Source organism: Dysidea avara, chromosome 3 (genome assembly GCF_963678975.1).
Source record: "Dysidea avara chromosome 3, odDysAvar1.4, whole genome shotgun sequence".
Taxonomy (NCBI): domain Eukaryota; kingdom Metazoa; phylum Porifera; class Demospongiae; order Dictyoceratida; family Dysideidae; genus Dysidea; species Dysidea avara.
Window position 1 is genome coordinate 45,790,788 of NC_089274.1, and position 20,443 is coordinate 45,811,230.

Here is a 20,443-nt window from a genome sequence, read left to right on the forward strand (position 1 = left end):
ATAAGGGCTTATTAATAGGTCATGGACATGTGGAAAGACTAAACAAGCATGGGTATATAGTTTTTAGTGCGAAAAAGAGGATAACTTTTGCTGTACATGAGTGAAACAAAATAATATTATGAAAATAATATGAAGATGAATAAAATGGCAAATTTCACATTTGTCTAAAATACAGATACTAATTCCTTTTCACTTGATGCTTACTAGTGGACCAATACTCATTGCAAATAACAACCAGAGAGTTGGTTTGAGTTGAAGGATGCTTTTCAAGGAGGATGTTAGGCATGCGTTCTATTAGAATTTTTGCAAAAATCACAAGTGATCTCTATGTAACGGTGATTGAATAATTGGTATTGTGTAGTTTTGTATCTATACAATCTATTTTTGTAGCATTATTTTGTATAGCAAGAACTGTTGATTGACATACAACTGTAATAGGCCTTTGTGGTAATTAACACAATCTTTGTACATGCACACATCAGCACATATAAATGAAGGTATGACATGTTTTGGGGCAGTTGCCCAGTGAAGGACTTCTTTGTTGGTTGTTTGTGGACCCAGCTTACAGTGGCATAGTCCACACGACGATCCTGTCTCAGCAAGGCGATAGACTACGACGTCACTGACTAAACTCTGAACCCTAAGCACAAGCCTCTGTAGTACCGTGGAGTTAACAATAATGGTACCTGATAAGGTTGTGAGAATTGTTGATAGAGCGCCTTGTGCTGTTGTACATTTGCAGAGGATCATCGAGGATGACTGAGCAGGAAGGAGAACAGCAGCCTGGACACCCTGCACAAACATGCCCGTTGGTCTTACCAGAAGTTTTTGATGGACAGAAAAGTTTTGACGAGTGGGTGAGTCACTTTGAAAATGTCTCCGCTGTTAATAGCTGGAATGACGAAAGTAAACTTCTTTGGTTGAAAGTGAGACTTATGGGAAAGGCACATGTGGTGTTTACTCAACTAGCTCACGAGATGCAGCAATCATATACAACCACAAAGAAAGCATTAATCGAACATTTCGATCCACCAAGCAAACAACAACTGTACAAAGTAGAATTTGAAGGCAGAAGGAAGAGGGCCAAAGAGATGTGGGCAGACTTTGCTGATGAACTGTTACTGTTGGCTAGCAAGGCGTTTCCGAAGTTGCAAGAGGAGGCTAGAGAAGAGTTAGCATTGAGTAGATATTTGGACCAGTTAAGGGACCCACAGGTATCCTTTGCAGTTAAGCAGCGTCATCCTATGTCCATTCGGGATGCAGTCAGCAGTACCATTGAGTTGGAAGCTTACCATCTCAAATCAGTCAGCAATCACATTTCTCTGCAACACCCGTGAAGGAGGAAAATGATGTCAAAACTGTCGCCACAATCCAGTCCACACAGAAGGACCTGCTTGGTATGATGCAAATGCTTGTACAACGAGTAGAGCAGCTGGAAATAAGACCTCAGAGAACTAATGACTTCCGTTCTATGCCCCCACCCATGACTAGAAGTCAATTCAGTCAGACAAGGCAAGTCATCTGCTATCATTGTGGTCAATCAGGCCATTTTGCTCGGGGATGTGCTCAAGCCAGACCTAGAAATGCTACACCAGTACAACAAGAGGCAGCTGCAGTTGGAAACACCACTCAAAATGCACCTCACACTAGTAGTTTACCAGAACAGAATGTACCTCAAACATTTACTATTAATAATGTTCAAGTTATTTGTTGTCCTGCAATATCTATAACACCCCTATGTCATTTCTAGTTGACACGGGAGCTGGGGTATCACTGCTGGATAAGGAAGTGTAGGATAAGCTAAGGCATGCTGAAGATATGCTAAAACCGGTTGTAACACAAAGAATTGTGGGGGTCGATGGTATACCAGTTAGGATAGAGGGAAGTGTTTCTGTCCCAGTTACTATTGGGAAAGCAACTTTTAATCATGAATTTATAGTTGCTAATGAGATTACTGCAGAAGCCATATTGGGGTGGATTTTTGGAAGCCAAAAAGTGTGTGCTTGATCTTGCAGGTGGTAAAATCCAAATAACTGATCAGACTGTAACTTTAACAGCTAAACCAACACAATCTGACACTCATTGTGCAAAGATCACTGTATTTAAGAAAACAACTATCCCACCAAGAAGTGAAATGGAAATCATGGCACATATACTGGATATAATTACATGAAAATAACAAGGAGAAAACATCCTGACCACCTGGTAGACTCCTGTAAGCGTTCGAGCGTAAATCGGATGGCTGCAGGTTCGAGGCTACCTAGGTCCAGTCATGGATTTTTTCTCCTTTCTCCAACTTTTCAAACACACCTTATGTAGCTAAAGTCTTTGAGCAGGCTGTAGGACCAGGTGCTCTACAGACCTTCAGCACTTGTGCTGTAAAGCATTAATAAAAATAAAATAAAAATAATAAAAAAATATATGTGGAATAGACTGAGAACTTGCACATGCACACACCACACTGATTATGTATCACGCACACCCATAATGATTGTAAGCGTATGTTCTAATTAGATGGCACATGACGCATGCGCACTGTTGATCTGTACCTCGTTTTGTCACATGGTGACAGGAGTGGGATATGGCAGCTACTAGCTACAACGTATCGCTTCAACCTCCTCCTACATTTTGTTTTGACGAACCTGACCAATGGCCCAAGTGGCGACGCCGTTTCGAACAGTTCCCCGTGGCGTCAGGTCTATCCAAGGAGGATGATGTTCGGCAAGTTAGCATGCTCCTTTATTGTTTGGGGGAGGAAGCCGACGATATTTTAACTTCCACCAACATTACAGATGACGACAGGAAGAAATGAGGGGCTCCTTAGGCGGCACATATCTCTTCTGACAATGGGAGCAGCGCTTCACATAGGTTTCCACTGCGTGACTGACACCTGGCCCAACAAGCTGAAGCTGAGTACTTCATACAAGCAGTGACACACCATTTGCCAGCCAGTGAACCACGCCTAAACACCTATCGCCAAGGACAAGCCAATGATTCAATTGTAAGTAAAGTGATTACTTACTGCCAGTCAGGGTGGCCCCACAGGCCCCAAATTCCAGAGAACCTTAGACCATATTGGGCTGTACGAGGACAACTTAGCTTATACGACAACCTCCTACTTTATGGTAGCCGCATTGTTATCCCATCTACGCTACGCAATGAGACTTTAGCCAAAATCCATCAAGGCCACCAAGGCATCCAAAGGTGCCATGCCCGCGTAGTGACTTCGGTTTGGTGGCCAGGTGTCAGTCACGCAGTGGAAACCTATGTGAAGCACTGCTCCCATTGTCAGAAGAGATATGTGCCGCCTAAGGAGCCCCTCATTTCTTCAACACTGCCAAGTCGTCCATGGGACAGAGTAGCTGCAGATATCTTTGAGCTCAACAGCAGTCACTGCCTCATTGTCGTAGACTACTTCTCCAGGTATCCGGAGGTATGTCAACTGCAGTCAACTACCTCAGCTAGTGTAGTCAAAGTACTCAAAACTATCTTTGCGAGGCACGGAGTTCCATCAGTACTGTTTTCTGACAATGGTCCCCAGTTCAGCTCAACAGCTTTCAAGGACTTTTCCTCCCAGTATCATTTTCAGCAAGTTACCAGCAGCCCTCGATACCCCCAAAGCAATGGGCTAGCTGAACGGACTGTGAAGACGGTCAAAGCTCTTTTGACCGACAATTTTGATCCACATCTAGCCTTACTTAGCTATCGTGCCACACCACTTCCATGGTGCTCAATCAGCCCGGCAGAGTTACTATTTGGTCGTAAGATTGCCACAAGCCTACCACAAACGGATGATCAGCTATCACCAGATTGGCCTTACCTGGCAGCTTTTCGACAAGCTGATAGTGCCCACAAGTCCAAACAGCAAGTTCAGTTCAATCGAAGGCATCGTACCAGGCCATTGCCGGAACTGCCCCCAAGTACTCCAGTGTGGGTGACGACAGGGAAGCACCAAGAACCAGGAAAAGTAATTGCAAAGGCTAATGCGCCTAGATCATATGTTGTCGAAACGGCTACTGGGAGAAAACGGAGAAACCGGCATCATCTAGCACCCAGGCTTGAGATCTGTCAAGACAACAGCAAAGAACATTTCAGATTTGACTCGCCAGTTTCGCACACTGTCTCTCCAGAAGCCCTCCCTGCGGCTGAACCTCATCTTGAAGCACCAAGGTCTCCAATCAGGACTCGCTCCATGACTGGCACAGCTGTTAGGCATCCCCGCCGATATACTTGAGAAGGGGAGATGTGGAATAGACTGAGAACTTGCACATGCACACACCACACTGATTATGTATCACGCATACCCATAATGATTGTAAGCGTATGTTCTAATTAGATGGCACATGATGCATGCGCACTGTTGATCTGTACCTCGTTTTGTCACACTATACACTCCAAAGAACCAGGCACCTGGCTTCTGGAAGGGTTCCAGTTTAAGGAGCTACCAATTTGTGTGGCTAGAAACATCTCAATCCCAAAAGAACAGACTTTGCCAATACGAGTAGTTAATCTGGACCCATTACCAGTGACACTTCACAAGAATACAAAGATTGCAAATGTTAAATTGATTAGAGAAGAAGCCACTTGTAGTGCTTGTGAGAAAGAGCTACCCAGAAATGAAGAACTGGCTATGGAGGAGTTAACTATCAATTTGCAGAACCCTTTACCAGGTGATGTAACTGAGACTCAAAAGGAACAGTTTCTTGCAATACTCTGATGTTATAGCACAAGGTCCAAATGATCCTGGACGAACTGGAGTGTTACAGCATCACATTGACACAAAGGATGCGACACCTATCCGACAACAAGCCAGAAGGGTCCCACTCCCACGTCGAGAAACTGTACAGACACTACTGCAGGAAAAGATAACTAAAGGAATGATTTCCCCTCCAGAAGTCCTTGGGCCTCTCCAATTGTCTTAGTTAGCAAAAAGGATGGGACTACTTGACTTTATGTAGACTATTGGAAGGTGAACTCTGTAACACACAAAGATGCCTACCCCCTGCCAAGGGTAGATGACACCCTTGATACCCTTTCAGGTGCTAATTGGTTCTTGACTATTGACTTGAAAAGTGGCTACTGGCAAGTAGAGATGGCACCAGAAGATCATGAAAAGACTGCTTTTTGCACACAAGAGGGATTATTTGAGTTCAATGTTATGCCTTTAGGACTTTGCAATGCGCTGGCCACTTTTCAACATCTAATGGACTGTGTTTTGGCAGGACTCCAATGGTCTAGTTGCCTGGTTTACATTGATGATGTCATAATAATTAGGAGATCTTTTGACGAACATTTACATCGTCTACAACAAGTTTTGGATTGTTTGAAGTCAGCTAGGTTCAAGATGCAACCAATAAATGTCATTTTCTTCAACGTAAGGTTAATTTTCTTGGCCATATTGTTTCATCTAAAGGGGTATCACCTGACCCTTCCAAGACATCAAAAATCAAAGAGTGGCCAATTCCAAAATCTGTGCAAGAAGTACAGCAGTTTCTTGGCTTGGTGAACTATTACAGGCACTTCATTAAGAATTTTGCAACAGTAGCAAAGCCCTTACACCAAACCACTGAACGAAAGAAGCCTTTTACATGGACAGATGAATGTGAGCAGGCCTTTATCCTACTAAACGATTGCCTAATGACAGCTCCTATCTTAGCAATGCCAGATTAGACCAAGCCCTTCATAATTGACACAGATTCCAGTGAGACAGGCATTCGAGCAGTTTTATCTCAATGTGACCCTAGTGGCACTGAACATGTTATTGCTTATGCAAGCCATCTGCTCACTAAGCCAGAAAGGAACTATTGTGTCACATGCAAATAACTCTTAGCTGTAGTCACTTTTCTTGGCCATTTCTGTTATTACCTTACTGTAGTTCCATTTACTATCCATACTGACAATGGTGCCTTGACATGGCTTCAAAACTTTAGATCCCCAGAGGATCAGCTAGCAAGGTGGCTCGAAAAACTACAAGAATTTCAGTTCACTATTATCCACCGACCAGGTTGGAAACACAACAATGCAGGTGCCCTTTCTCGAATACCATGTCAGCAGTGTGGTAGAAGTGAGGATGTGCTGGTTGCAACCATTAGGCCAGACAACACCATTGGTGGCTATTCACTGGAAGACATACATCAATTACAGGCAGATGATCCTGTTGTGGGAAAGATACTACATGACAAAGAAACTGGACAGAAGACTACAGATGGCCATGCTAAGAGCCAAGGACTGGAGTACCGACGTTTGAGCCAGCAGTGGGATCAGTTAAGGATTCAGAATGGTCTACTGTGGCATCATTATGCACAGCCGAATCATAGCCAAGACTGGTTACGGCTCGTTGTACCAAAACAACTTCGCCAACAGATAGTTGAAGAGCTTCACCAGGGAATAGGAGGTGTCCATCTTGGTCATGAGACAACTTTAGGGCAATTGAAGGAATGTTTTTACTGGCCAGGCCATTATGCTGATGTGCAAAATTGGTGCCAAGCCTGTGTCAGTTGCACCACTAGATAAACATCTGCTCCTGCAAGACGTGCCCCCATGGGAACAATTACTGCTAGCTACCCCATGCAGATAGTGGCCACAGACTTAGTTGGACCTCTACCAGAGAGTGATACTAGGAACAGATACATATTAGTGGTAGCAGATTACTTTACAAGATATATGGAAGCTTTTCCCCTGCCAAACCAAGAAGCTACTACAGTGGCTAGGAAGTTAGTTGTTGAAATTTTCCTGAGATTTTCAACTCCTGAACAACTTCACTCTGATCATGGTAGACAATTTGAAGGCCAGCTAATTACAGAAGTTTGCAAGTTATTGAACATCAATTTTTTTTAAATTTATTATTTTAATAATGCTTTACAGCACAAGTGCAGGACACCTGGACCTACAGCCTGCTCAAAGACTTTAGCTACTTAAGGTGTGTTTGAAAAGTTAGAGAAAGGAGAAAAAGAATCCATGACTGGACCAAGGTAGTCTCAAACCTGCAGCGATCCGATTTATGCTCGAACGCTTACAGGAGTCTACCAGGTGGTCAGGATGTTTTCTCATTGTTATTTTCATGTAATTATATCCATAGGAATTCTAGAGAGTAACTCATTATCTCTAAGTAGACCATGTAGAACCAAATGGACACTAGCTTATTTATTTTAATAATGCCTTAAAGCACAAGTGCTGTGTCCTACAGACTGCTCAAAGACTTTAGCTACTTAAGGATATAAAACTAGTTACCATCCTTAATGTGATGGCCTAGTTGAATTATTTAACCAAACCCTACTAATATGTTGGCCACATGTGCCAAAGATCATCCTTTTGACTGGGAACATTACACCCGTAAGGTCTGCATGGCCTATAATAGTAGCATTCAATCTTCTACTGGCTATATGCTCCCTTTTACCTGATGTTTGGGAGGCAGGCAAGATTGCTATTGATGTTCTGTATGGGACTAGGGAAGAATCACAAGGAGAACATGCTAGACTTCTGCAACTCAGATTAAGTAGTGCTAGTCAGGGAGCATGGCAGTAAGGAGCACCAACGGCAGAAAGAATTTTATGATGCAAAAGTGCATGGGGAACCCTACAAAATTGGAGACTTTGTTTGGCTACACTTGTCTCCCCCAAAGGGAACGTCACACAAGCTTCACCACCCTTGGACTGGACCTTACAAAGTCATTAAGAAAGTTTCTGATGTAACTTACCAGATCCAGCATCTCTATGGCAACCGACAATGTAAGGTTATACACTTTGATAGATTAAAACCTTGTTCAAGAGAAGTAATACAGTCTCTACAACATTCAAGACCAATGCCAGTGGAACCAACAATTTACCAAAGTACTTGTCACAGTTCACAAGATTTAATAGTGGAACTTTTAGATGACTATGATGATGATGCAGAACTCCAATTACCACCTCTTTCTACTGCAGATTCAGTGCGACGTTACCCAACAAGAACCCATCACCCTCCAAGCAGATTTAGTGATTTTGATAGGCACTAACTAGACGGGACGTCTTCTTGAAAGAGGGGAGTATTGTAACGGTGATTGAATAGTTGTATTGTGTAGTTTTTATTTATATAATCTATTTTTGTAGCATTATTTTGTATAGCAAGAACTGTTGATTGACATACAACTGTAAAAAGCCTTTGTGGTAATTAACACAATCTTTGTACATGCACACATCAGCACATATAAATGAAGGTATGACATGTTTTGGGGCAGTTGCCCAGTGAAAGACTTCTTTGTTGGTTGTTTGTGGACCCAGCTTACATCTATTATAAACCCACTATTGTGGTTCATGAAAATAAAAACAAATTAACTAAAATTGTATGGTGTGTGTTATATGGTTCTAAATATTTTATAAAGTTGCTGAATTCCCTAGATATATAATTATCTGGGAACCTAGTTTTAGAACTAGGACAACATATTCTTGCTTTTTTTTTGCAATTGTAAGCTTTATAATATTGCTCGTGTCCATGCTACACTGTGTTATTACAGCACTTAAGTACCTGATTGATTAACATTGTAGCATCTACTTCACTCCTTGTCTCAACCAGTATAACTGGATTGGCATCTGATCTCATAGTACAAGCTGACATATCCACATCACCCCATTCTCCATTGGAATAACACATGCGAGTAATGTAAACTCCTGATCTGAAACTTGAATACAATGCTGAACACCTAATCCTGACCAATTGATTAGATTGCCTTCTAGGCCACACTACTCCGCCACTATATTCTGAATCACATGCTGTAGACAAATATAAAAGATTACTTAATAACAATGAACTTAACATGTAGTGTATAAGCTTACATTACCACAGAAAGTATAGTGGAAATAATTATCATAAGAGACATATAGGACAAAAACACTGAGTTGGTTCAGTAATCAAGACACATGATAGTGTGTCATGTGGGCAAGTACAGCCAGTGCAGGTGCGCGACAGACAAGTGTGTATTTTACAGGAACCAAGAAATGCTACTTTCATGCATCTGTAGCTAGGTAATGGCTAGACGGAAACTAACCATTTTTACTGTGGAAACTTTCTCGGGGTGGGACAACTACTATTTCAAATTTGAGCTGAATCTGCCAGGCCATTACTGAGATATGTACCTTCAAAGTTTGTCTTAGTTTCTTCGTATTTTTCTATATCTTCTTTTCTTACCACTTAGAAAAATTGCTATAACTCACACATGCTTTAGTTGATTTTCTTCAAATTTGGAGGGCTGTAAGAACGTAATGTAGCACATTTCAGGTTCATGTCTCTAGGCCTCGTAGTTTGCTCAAACATTATTTATTTATTTATTTATTTATTTATTCATTCATTATTAATGACATAATTTTAACCGCATTTCGTATTATTCTTAGCACTTGGTTGTATCAAGACACACGATGGTGTGTTGTGCGGCCCAAGAAGCCGGCGCGCCACACCGTGAGTATATTGACAGGAAGAAAGAAAACGTCATTTTCACACCTTTGTATCTCGGTGATACCTTATCCGATTGGAACCCAATATGCTACAGAGTTGCCCGCCAGCTAGGGGAGTCTACATTCCAAATTTGAAGGAAATCGCTCCAGCCATTTCCGAGATACGAGCTGCCAAAGTTTCAATTATTTTTCTTCATTTTTTTCTTCTTCTTCGTGTTTTTGCACACTTGCAAAAATTGCTATAAAACGAAAACGCGTACTCCGATCGCCTTGAAATTTGGTGCACAGAAAGGGAGTCCAAAGGCGAATCCTAGTATCAAATTTAGTGCAAATCCGATGAATGATTCAGGATTTATTACCGATTATTCGCGTAAAACAAGATCGATTTGTTGTCACGCCTACAGGGTAAATCGCTTCATGGAATGAGTTGAAAATTGCTATGTAGATGGAGTAACCATCGTAGGAGTGCCTTTTGGTGGTTTGAAAGGAATCGAGATAAAGACCATGAAGATATGACACAAAACCCAACCTGTGTCACAATTACACGATCATTATTATTATTATCAATTTACCAAAAGCATACACAAAAGGCAAAGCCTGTACAAGGTGTCCGCCTACAAAAAACAAACATACATATACATATACCTACAGTACACTACAAACTAAACAGTACACAACAAAACACAAAACAGTGATTAAGAAGTTACTTGACACATAAGTAATTATAAAGGTGATGCCGGAAAGACTTTCGATTACTGTCTTCAAGGATATGTAATGGCACAGTGTTCCAGAAGAAAGTTGTGTTGACAAAAAAAGAATATCTCCTAGAATTAATGGTGGACTGTGGAGGGACTAGTGAAAGATGGTGACTTCTGGTAGATGCTATGGAATTAAATGAACAGTGACTATTAAATGTAATAGATGTTTGCTGGTGATATATGTCATTGAGGAAACTGACCGAAAGGAAACTTTGTCTTGACTGGAGAGAAGGAAGGTGAAGTTGGGAGCAACAATCATTCGAAGAAATGGTCCAAGAGCTGGTAGATGGACTCCAGCGACTCCCACAGATCCATCGAGCTGCCCGCTTTTGTAGGGACTCTAGTAGTTGGATATCTCCCAAATTATGGGGATTCCATACGACTGCAGCATACTCTAGCGTTGGCCGGATGATAGCTTTGTATGCGGCACACTTAGCTGCACGACTGCAACCAAACATTGATCTATGTAAATAGTTCAAAGACTTGGTGCCCTTACTGACAACATACTAGCAATGTTTAGACCAGTTTAACTTGGAATCTACCTGCACACCAAGATACTTCACAAGATTACTCCATGAAATAGGTTGATGGTATGGGGTATGTAAATGGAATTGGTTTGCGTTTGTTAGTAATCATCAAAGCTTCACATTTGGTGGGATTTAACTTTAATTGCCAGCGACTAGCCCAAGAAGAAATGGCAGTGAGGTCATTTTGTAGGGAAGAACATTCCTTGAGAGTGTTAGCTGGAGCATAAAGTAAAACATCATCAGCAAACATTTTAACAGTGGAGTGTTTTACAACAGAAGCCAAATCATTTACGTAAATCAAAAACAAAAGTGGACCCAAGACAGTTCCCTGTGGAACCCCAGAAGTAACAATGGCCCAATCTGAAAAAGTACCATTGATTACCACTCTTTGTTTTCTTTTAGTTAGAAAAAATCTAAGCCATGACAGTACTTTACCATGAATTCCTAGAGAGCTTAACTTAAGCAGAAGGCGTTCATGTGGTACAGAATCAAAAGCCTTCGCAAAGTCAAGCAGTAGACAATGTACAGTGCTTCGTTGTTCTAAACATTGAGCCCAATCATCAACAGCCTCAGTCAGAAGAGTTACAGTAGATCTTTTATTTCTGAAGCCAGATTGAGAAGGACTAAGCAGTTGGTGACGCTCCAAAGCAGAAACTAAGTGTCGGTGCAAAATACGCTCAAAAACTTTGATTACAACAGAAGTGAGACTGATTGGTCTGTAGTTACTAGGATTATGCTTGTCATTATGCTTGTGTATCGGAACGATCGATTTTTATGAATAAAAAAAGTATAAGTTTTTACGCCTACTAGGCAAACTGCTTAGAGCAATGAGCTGAAAATCGGTGTATAGCTGGAATACTCTTCATAGAAATTCCTTGCAGTAGTACAGAAGAATCGGATTACAAACCAATGAGGTATGATTCGAAAGCCAACTCCATGTAGCAAATGCGAGATCGAGATACTCTAATAGAACAGTCACCCTAATAGAACATTCCGCTAATTTATTTACTCCATTGTAGAATTCTATTACATTGCAAGTTATTGTGTAGGGAGTTCAGCTGCAAACAGTTAATCTTATAGACAGTTCAGCAAGAAGCAAGTCACCCTATAGAGAGTTCAGCTACAAGTATATTGCTGTAGTGATTCAGAACATTGCAAGTCACACTGAAGAGAGTTCAGCTATAAACAAGTCATGCACCCTGTAGAGAGTTCGTCTACACTCTCTAGAGAATTCAGCTACAAACAAGTCACTGTGGAGAGAGTTCAGCTACAAAGAAACTACCCTGTAAAGAGTTCATCTATACAAACAAGTTACCCTATAGAGATCACCTGCAAACAAGTAACCCCGAAGAGAGTTCAGCTACAGACAAGTCACTTTATAGTTTATACAGTGTTCAGCTACAAGTAAGTCACTCTGTAGAGAATTCAGCTACAAACAAGTTACTTTGTAAAGAATTTTGCTACAAACAAGTCACCGTGTAGAGAGTTCAGCAACCAAAATACTAATCTGTAAAGAGTTCAGCTATACAAACCAGTTACTCTGTAGAGAGATCAGCTAGAAACAAGAGAGAGCTCAGCTACGTAGAAGAAATCACCCTGTAGAGAACTCAGCTGCAAAGAAACCCTGTAGAGAGATCAACTACAAACAAATCACCCTGCAGAGCGTTCAGCTATAAACAAATCACCCTGTAGAAAGTTCAGGTACAAACAAATCACCCTATGTACAGTTCAGCTACAAAAAAAATCACTCTGTAGAGAGTTTAGCTACAAAGAAGCCATCCTGTAGAGAGTTCAGCTACAAATGTGACCGGATTTGCGAAAAGGTACCTTTTTCACACACAAAATTTGACCCATTTTTTGAACTTTGATTCTTCATAAATTTTTGATCATGGCATATAATTGCCTAGAATTTTCCATGAGTGTTGCTACAGTATCTGGCTACATTTTGATAGTAACAGCAAGTTAATCAGCATAAGGAGTGATGTGGTATATCATTTTGTTTGCTGGTATGTAAAATGTGTGGAAAAGGTACCTTTTCGCAAATCTGGTCACAAATAAGTTATGCTACAGTGAGATCAGTTTGAAACAAGAGATTTCAGCTACAAACAAATTAACCAGGTGTAGACAGTTCAGCTATGAACAGATCATCCTGTAGATAGTTCAGCTAGATACAAGTCACCCTATAGAGAGATCAGCTAGAGGAAGTCACCTTGTAGAGAGATCAGCTAGAAAAAAGTTGCCTTGTAGAGAGTTCAGTAACAAAGAAACCATCCTGTAGAGAGTTCAGCTACAAACAAATCACCCTGTAGAGAGTTCAGCTGCAAACAAATCACCCTGTAGAGAGTTCAGGTACAAACAAATCAACCTGTAAAGAGATCAGCTCGAGGAAGTCACCTTGTAGAGGGATCAGCTAGAAACAAGTCACCTTGTAGAGAATTCAGGTACAAAGAAACCACCATGTAGACAGTTCAGCTGCAAACATATCGCCTGTAGAGAGTTCATGCAGCTAGAAGCAAATCACCCTGTAGAGAGATCAGCTAGAAGAGGTCACCTTGTAGAGAGTTCAGCTACAAAGAAACCACCATGTAGAGAGTTCAGCTGCAAACAGATCACCCTGTAGAGAGTTCAGCTACAAAAAGATCACCCTGTAGAGAGTTCAGCTAGAAGAAGTTACCTTGTAGAGAGTTCAGCTACAAAGAAACCATCATGTAGAGAGTTCAGCTACAACGAAACTACCATGTAGAGAGTTTACCTGCAAACAAATAACCTGTAGAGAGTTCAGCTAGAAACAAATCACCCTGTAGAGAGATCAGCTAGAAGAGGTCACCTTGTAGAGAGTTCAACTACAAAGAAACCATCATGTAGAGAGCTCAGCTGCAAACAAATCACTTTGTAGAGTTCAGCTAGAAAAATTCACCTTGTAGAGAGTTCAGCTACAAAGAAACCGCCATTTAGAGAGTTCAGCCTCAAACAAATCACCGTGTAGAGAATTCAACTACAAACAAATCGCCCTGTAGAGGGATCAGCTACCAGAAGTGACCTTGTAGAGAGTTCAGCTACAAAGAAACCATCATGTAGAGTGTTCAGCTACAAAGAAACCACCATGTAGAGAGTTTAGCTGCAAACAAGTCACCTGTAGAGAGTTCAGCTAGAAACAAATCACCCTGTAAAGAGATCAGCTAGAAAAGATTACCTTGTAGATAGTTCGGCTATACAAACAAATCACCCTGTAGAGAGATCAGCTAGAAGAAGTTTCCTTGTAGATAGTTCAGCTATACAAACAAATCACCCTGTAGAGAGATCAGCTAGAAGAAGTTACCTTGTAGATAGTTCAGCTACAAACATTTCACCCTGTAAAAAGATCAGCTAGAAGAAGTCACCTTGTAGAGTGTTCAGTTACAAAGAAACCATCATGTAGAAAGTTCAACTGCAAACAAATCACTCTGTAGAGAGTTCAGCAAGAAGAAGTCACCTTGTAGAGAGTTCAGCTACAAAGAAACCGCCATGTAGAGAGTTCAGCCTCAAACAAATCACCCTGTAGAGAATTCAACGACAACAAATCGTCCTGTAGAGGGTTCAGCTAGAAGAAGTTACTTTGTAGAGAGTTCAGCTACAAAGAAATCACCATGTAGAGAGTTTAGCTGCAAACAAGTCACCTGTAGAGAGTTCAACTAGAAACAAGAAGAGGTCACCTTGTAGATAGTTCAGCTATACAAACAAATCACCCTGTAGAGAAATCAGCTAGAAGAAGTTACCTTGTAGATAGTTCAGCCATACAAACAAATCACCCTGTAGAGAGATCAGCTAGAAGAAGTTACCTTGTAGATAGTTCAGCTACAAACAATCCATCCTGTAAAAAGATCAGCTAGAAGAAGTCACCTTGTAGAGTGTTCAGTTACAAAGAAACCATCATGTAGAAAGTTCAACTGCAAACAAATCACTCTGTAGAGAGTTCAGCAAGAAGAAGTCACCTTGTAGAGAGTTCAGCTACAAAGAAACCACCATGTAGAGAGTTTAGCCTCAAACAAATCACCCTGTAGAGAATTCAACGACAACAAATCGCCCTGTAGAGGGTTCAGCTAGAAGAAGTTACCTTGTAGAGAGTTCAGCTACAAAGAAACCACCATGTAGAGAGTTTAGCTGCAAACAAATAACCTGTAGAGAGTTCAGCTAGAAACAAATCAACCTGTAGAGAGATCAGCTACAAAGAAATCACCCTGTAGAGAGTTCAGCTAGAAGAAGTCACCCTGTAGAGAGTCCAGCTACAAAAGAAATTACCCTGTAGAGGGATCAGCTAGAAGAAGTCACCTTGTAGAGAGTTCAGCTACAAAGAAACCATCGTGTAGAGAGTTCAGCTACAAAGAAATTACGCCGTAGAGAGTTCGGCTAGAAGAAGTCACCTTGTAAAGAGTTCAGCTACAAAGAAACTACTATGTAGAGAGTTTAACTGCAACAAATAACCAGTAGAGAGTTCAGCTAGAAGAAGTTATCTTGTAGATAGTTCAGCTATACAATCAAATCACCCTGTAGAGAGATCAGCTGGAAGAAGTTACCTTGTAGAGAGTTCAGCTACAAAGAAACCATCATGTAGAGAGTTCAGCTACAAAGAAACTACCATGTGGAGAGTTTAGCTGCCAACAAATCACCTGTAGAGAGTTCAGCTAGAAGAAGTCACCTTGTAGAGAGTTCAGCTACAAAGAAACCATCATGTAAAGAGTTCAGCTGCAAACAAATCATCCTGTAGAGAGATCAGCTAGAAGAAGTTACCTTGTAGAGAGTTCAGCTACAAAGAAACCATCATGTAGAGAGTTCAGCTACAAAGAAACTACCATGTGGAGAGTTTAGCTGCCAACAAATCACCTGTAGAGAGTTCAGCTAGAAACAAATCACCCTGTAGAGAGATCAGCTAGAAGAAGTCACCTTGTAGAGAGTTCAGCTACAAAGAAACCGCCTTGTAGAGAGTTCAGCTACAACGAAACCACCATGTAGAGAGTTTAGCTGCAAACAAATAACCTGTAGAGAGTTCAGCTAGAAACAAATCACCCTGTAGAGAGATCAGCTAGAAGAGGTCACCTTGTAGAGAGTTCAGCTACAAAGAAACCATCATGTAGAGAGTTCAGCTACAAATAAATCACCCTGTAGAGAGTTCAGCTACAAAAAGATCACCCTGTAGAGAGTTCAGCTAGAAGAAGTCACCTTGTAGAGAGTTCAGCTACAAAGAAAACCATCATGTAGACTCTGAGAGTTAAGCTGCAAACAAATCACTCTGTAGAGAGTTCAGCTAGAAGAAGTCACCTTGTAGAGAGTTCAGCTACAAAGAAACCATCGTGTAGAGAATTCAGCTACAAAGAAACCACCATGTAGAGAGTTTAGCTGCTAACAAATCACCTGTACAGAGTTCAGCTAGAAACAAATCACCCTGTAGAGAGATCAGCTAGAAGAGGTAACCTTGTAGATAGTTCAGCTACATTTCAAGTCACCCAGTAGAGAGATCAGCTGCAAAATAATATCCTGTGGGGAATAATGGGCATGTAATTAATATATGTATATAATTTGTATAATTACTAATAAAATCAAAAATAATTTAAGTATTAAAAATTTTCTTTAAGTTCTTTTCTTCTTCCTGTGGTAAAGAAAAAAACACATGGGTTAAAAAAGCCCCAAAGCCAGCCATTGGCTGGCTTTGCAGTATACAAATGCAAAAAGAAGTGATATCTAATCAAAAACAGCCAAGCTGTAAAAAAAGGTGCGGCCCCCAAAAAGGCCATAGTGAAAAAAGATGTGAAATCCAAGGTGGTGGCCAAGAAATGGCTGTGATGGTAGGTTAATGGTAAAAATTTTAATAATGACAATTCAGGTGAATTTTGTGCCGCTTGGTATTAGCACCAAATTCACCTGAATTGTCGTTATTAAATTTTTACCATTAACCTACCATCACAGCCATTTCTTGGCCGCCATCTTGGATTTCACATCTCTTTTCACCATGGCCTTTTTGGGGGTCGCACCTTTTTTTACAGCTTGGATGTTTTTGATTAGATAATTACTAGGCCCGAGGTAAATACAACCAAGTACATGACCAACGGGACAACCTACTAATGGTGCATGTACAAACAGTGCATGGCGAACACAGTATGTGCAGGTAGAAAAGATGCACAGTAATACAATTCTAGAGGAATTGACTGGCACATATACATAACGGATGTATTAGCAGACCACAGTAAGATTGGGATAAAGCAGAGTATTTCATCTGTCTGTCAACTACAACTGATATCTGAGTTATGTATATATTTAACATGAGCTGGGTCATTTGTACTAAAATTATCACATAATGCCGTCCGTGGATACACTGCAAGACCAAAAATAAAATTGGAGAACAAATGTGGCTGAAATGCAATACCAGAATTTCATGGACACGTCAGTGTGCAGAAGTATGTGGAGCATTGCTGATGGCGGCAGACTGTTGCTACATATAATATATATAGCAGCTAATAGCAAGTACAACCATGCACATAGCAATTAACAGCCTAAGGACACATTTTGTGTATGTTGTTTGTTCTCTCCATCAGCGTTCAGTATATGGGATGCAGTTTGGCAGATTCTCAGGGCCCATATCAGTGATCAGTCTAGTTTGTGTTGGTTAAACCACTTTGATAGTCTTCTTTCTTTAGTCCCGCGTAACTAGGCTACCTTCACTCGTGTATGGGATGGGAGAAAGCCTCACCTGGCAGGCCATAGTGCGAAGAAGGTGCAGTTTCCAACTGGTAAGTTTGTGTGATGATGCATAGCTCTCCACCTGAAGCCTTTTAGTGCCAGGAGTGCCTCCAGTGATTAGTAGCAACTTCCAATCATGTTGTTCATTAAGCAGGAGTAGCAACCACTTGTCTTCCAATCGAAAGAGTCGCTGTCGCCCACTTTCAAACACAAATGAACAGTAATTCGCTTGTCACTCCATGGGCATTTGCTAATCTTCTCCTTCGCGCATTCTGTAATTATGCAAGGGTGTGGTACTGGGCATTATATAGAATTACACGTAAGGTCAAGTCATCCACACGAACAGGCGCAATGATTATACGTTTGTGCCTTCATTCACAGGCAAATCTATCCCTGGCTAGATCATGTCTCTAGACCTTGTAGTTTTGAGAACACTATTTATAATTATTTATGACATAATTTTAACCGCATTTCGTATTATCCTTAGTACTTGGTTGTATAATAAAGAACAAGGGAGTTATACGTGATTTTCGAATAGTCTGATAGCAATTTTTTGTCACTACCACAGGGTAAACCGTTTGAAGGAATGACTTGAAAATCAGTCTTACATGGAGTAACCACCATAGTGTAAACCTTTTGTGGATTGAAAGAAATTGTACTAACATTCATGGAGTTATAACAAAAACGCCAATTATATGTAAAATGCGCATGATTGAGTTTTGTGAATAAAAAGTTATACTTGCTACACCTACCAGGAAAACTGGTTTACAGAATCAGCTGAAATCAGGTAGAGAGCTAGATAAATAATTTTAGAGCGATCTTTCAGTGGTTTACAAGGAATCAGATTAAAATCCACTGAGCTACACTACTAGATGTAACAAGTGTGCAATCAAGATACTCTAATAGTGCAAACACCCTAATAGAACATGCAGCTGCAAAATAAGTTACTCTATTAGAACATTCAGCTACAATCAAGTCAACCATGTAGAGAGTTTTATTTTATTTATTATTATTACTGTGTCAACTTCGCAAGCGAAGACTTTACACAAGGGGGGGGGGAATTTATGCAATTACAATTGATTAATTTGATTCTTAAATTGTTCAATAGAGGTAATTTCTTAGATGTGATTAGGTAAGTTATTTCAGATATTACAAGCATTAGGTCCAAACGAGTGCTGATAAGTGTCTGTTCTTGCAAATGGAACTAAAATATTATTCGCGTGAGATCTTCTTGTGATGGTGGATCCTGCTGTTGTTGTGGTATTAGATGAAATGATGTCACTGAGTGGGACACATGTCAAGTTATGAATGATCTTAAAAAGGAAGCACAAACGGAAGTCATGTCTACGAGTATCTAGTTGTTGCCACCCAAGTTGTTGAATCATACTTGATACACTGCTAGTACAATAAAAATTGTTTGTAACAAACCTTGCAGCTCTTCGATTAATCTTCTCTAACTTTTCTATGTCTCTTCTTTGCCATGGAGACCAAATGATACTTGCATATTCTAATTGTGGTCGGACTAAGGAAAAATAGGCAGTTTCTTTGAGGTGTTGATTATTTAATTTAAGATTTCTTCTTAGGAAGGACAAGGTACAGCTGGCTTTAACAGTAATATTGTATATGTGAATCAGCACTTCATTTATCCAGCATTAAAAGAATCAGCACATCAATATGCAGCTGCAATAAATTTACAAAATCAGTGTTTTTTATACTAGTAATTGTTTATTGTTTCTATAAGGTTTCAATTACATCAGGGTTGCATCATCACGCATCATCACCAGTTACTTATTACAGTCCCAGTTCTCAGCTACTTTACATCATCTCCTCGCCGGTATAAGCTCGACCCGAGCTTCTGCACTAGGCTTCTTTCGACTTCTTAGAAAATATCGGTGCTCATCATTGGTTGTATCTGTTGATGTGACTTCCTTAACTTGGGAAGCACTTGTTGGTGGAACTTCTGCTGGATTAGTTGAACTAGTCTGTGATGGCTCTGGTAATGACTCTGCTGGAAAAGTTCCTGTGGCCGTTGGCTCTGGTAGTGACTCTCTGTCCATGATCTTTGGTCCGGGTGTTGATTGATGTTTCATTTCAGCGTCCAGGTTCTCCAATTGCTTCAGCACTTTCTTTGGTGGTCTACCAGGTTTTGATCGCTTGTTCCCATACCAGAAGAAGCCTGTTGGTAAGGATGGAGGACAAGGTTGTACTCTGGATTGATGGACTTGAATGGCCGGATCATCAGGGAAATAAATCTTGGTCACTACAACATCTGGGTCATCTTGGGACACTATCCGGTATGGTCCATGCCAAGGCTGAGAGAGTTTCCTGTTTTTTCCAGTCTCATCTTGAGAAAAGTAGATTAATACCCAATCTCCAACTTTGGATTTAGATGGTTTAGCTGATTTGTCATATTGGGTCTTGTACCGCTTCTGAGAGATCTTGTTAGCTTCTTTAGCTAGGTTCCTAGCAGTTGATAGGGACAGTACCATCTGTTCCCGATAATCATTCAGATTGGTAGCCTTCAGTGATCTGGTTGGCAGTAACGCAGCTTCAGTGGGAGTGCGACAATCAAAGCCATACAACAAAAATGATGGCTTCTCCCCTGTGGAACTGTGAGGGGTGTTACGATAAGCCCATAAAACTCCACTGAGATACTGGTCCCACTGCATCCCGAACTTAGCTGCGTGCTTCCTCAACATGGTCTTGAGGGTTCTGTTAAATCTTTCTATGGCCCCATTACACTGTGGGTGATTTGCTGTAGTGTTTAACTTCTCTATTCCAAGCATTCTACAGACATCTTTCATAAGATACGATAACAAGTTGGTTCCTCTATCAGACAAAACAGCTTCAGGTACACCAAAACATGGGACTATTTCTTCAACCAGTAATCTTGCTATACGCTCTGTCTTCTGGTCTGGAGCAGGGAAGACCATGGGCCACTTGGTAAACAGATCTTGAAAAACAATCACATAACGGTTCCCTCTAGTGGTGACAGGTAGTTCCATGATGTCTACTCCAAGTA

The 20,443-nt window shown here is 40.7% G+C and overlaps 1 protein-coding gene across 1 annotated transcript in view; it reads right to left on the minus strand.

Moving 5' to 3' along the window:
- Positions 1-20,443, minus strand: part of LOC136248556 (adhesion G protein-coupled receptor L4-like) — a 215,115-nt gene that overhangs the window by 141,925 nt on the left and 52,747 nt on the right. Inside the window, exon 5 of the mRNA XM_066040325.1 lies at positions 8,503-8,747. Coding sequence (XP_065896397.1) covers positions 8,503-8,747 — 245 coding nt within the window. The remainder of the gene's footprint in view (positions 1-8,502; positions 8,748-20,443) is intronic.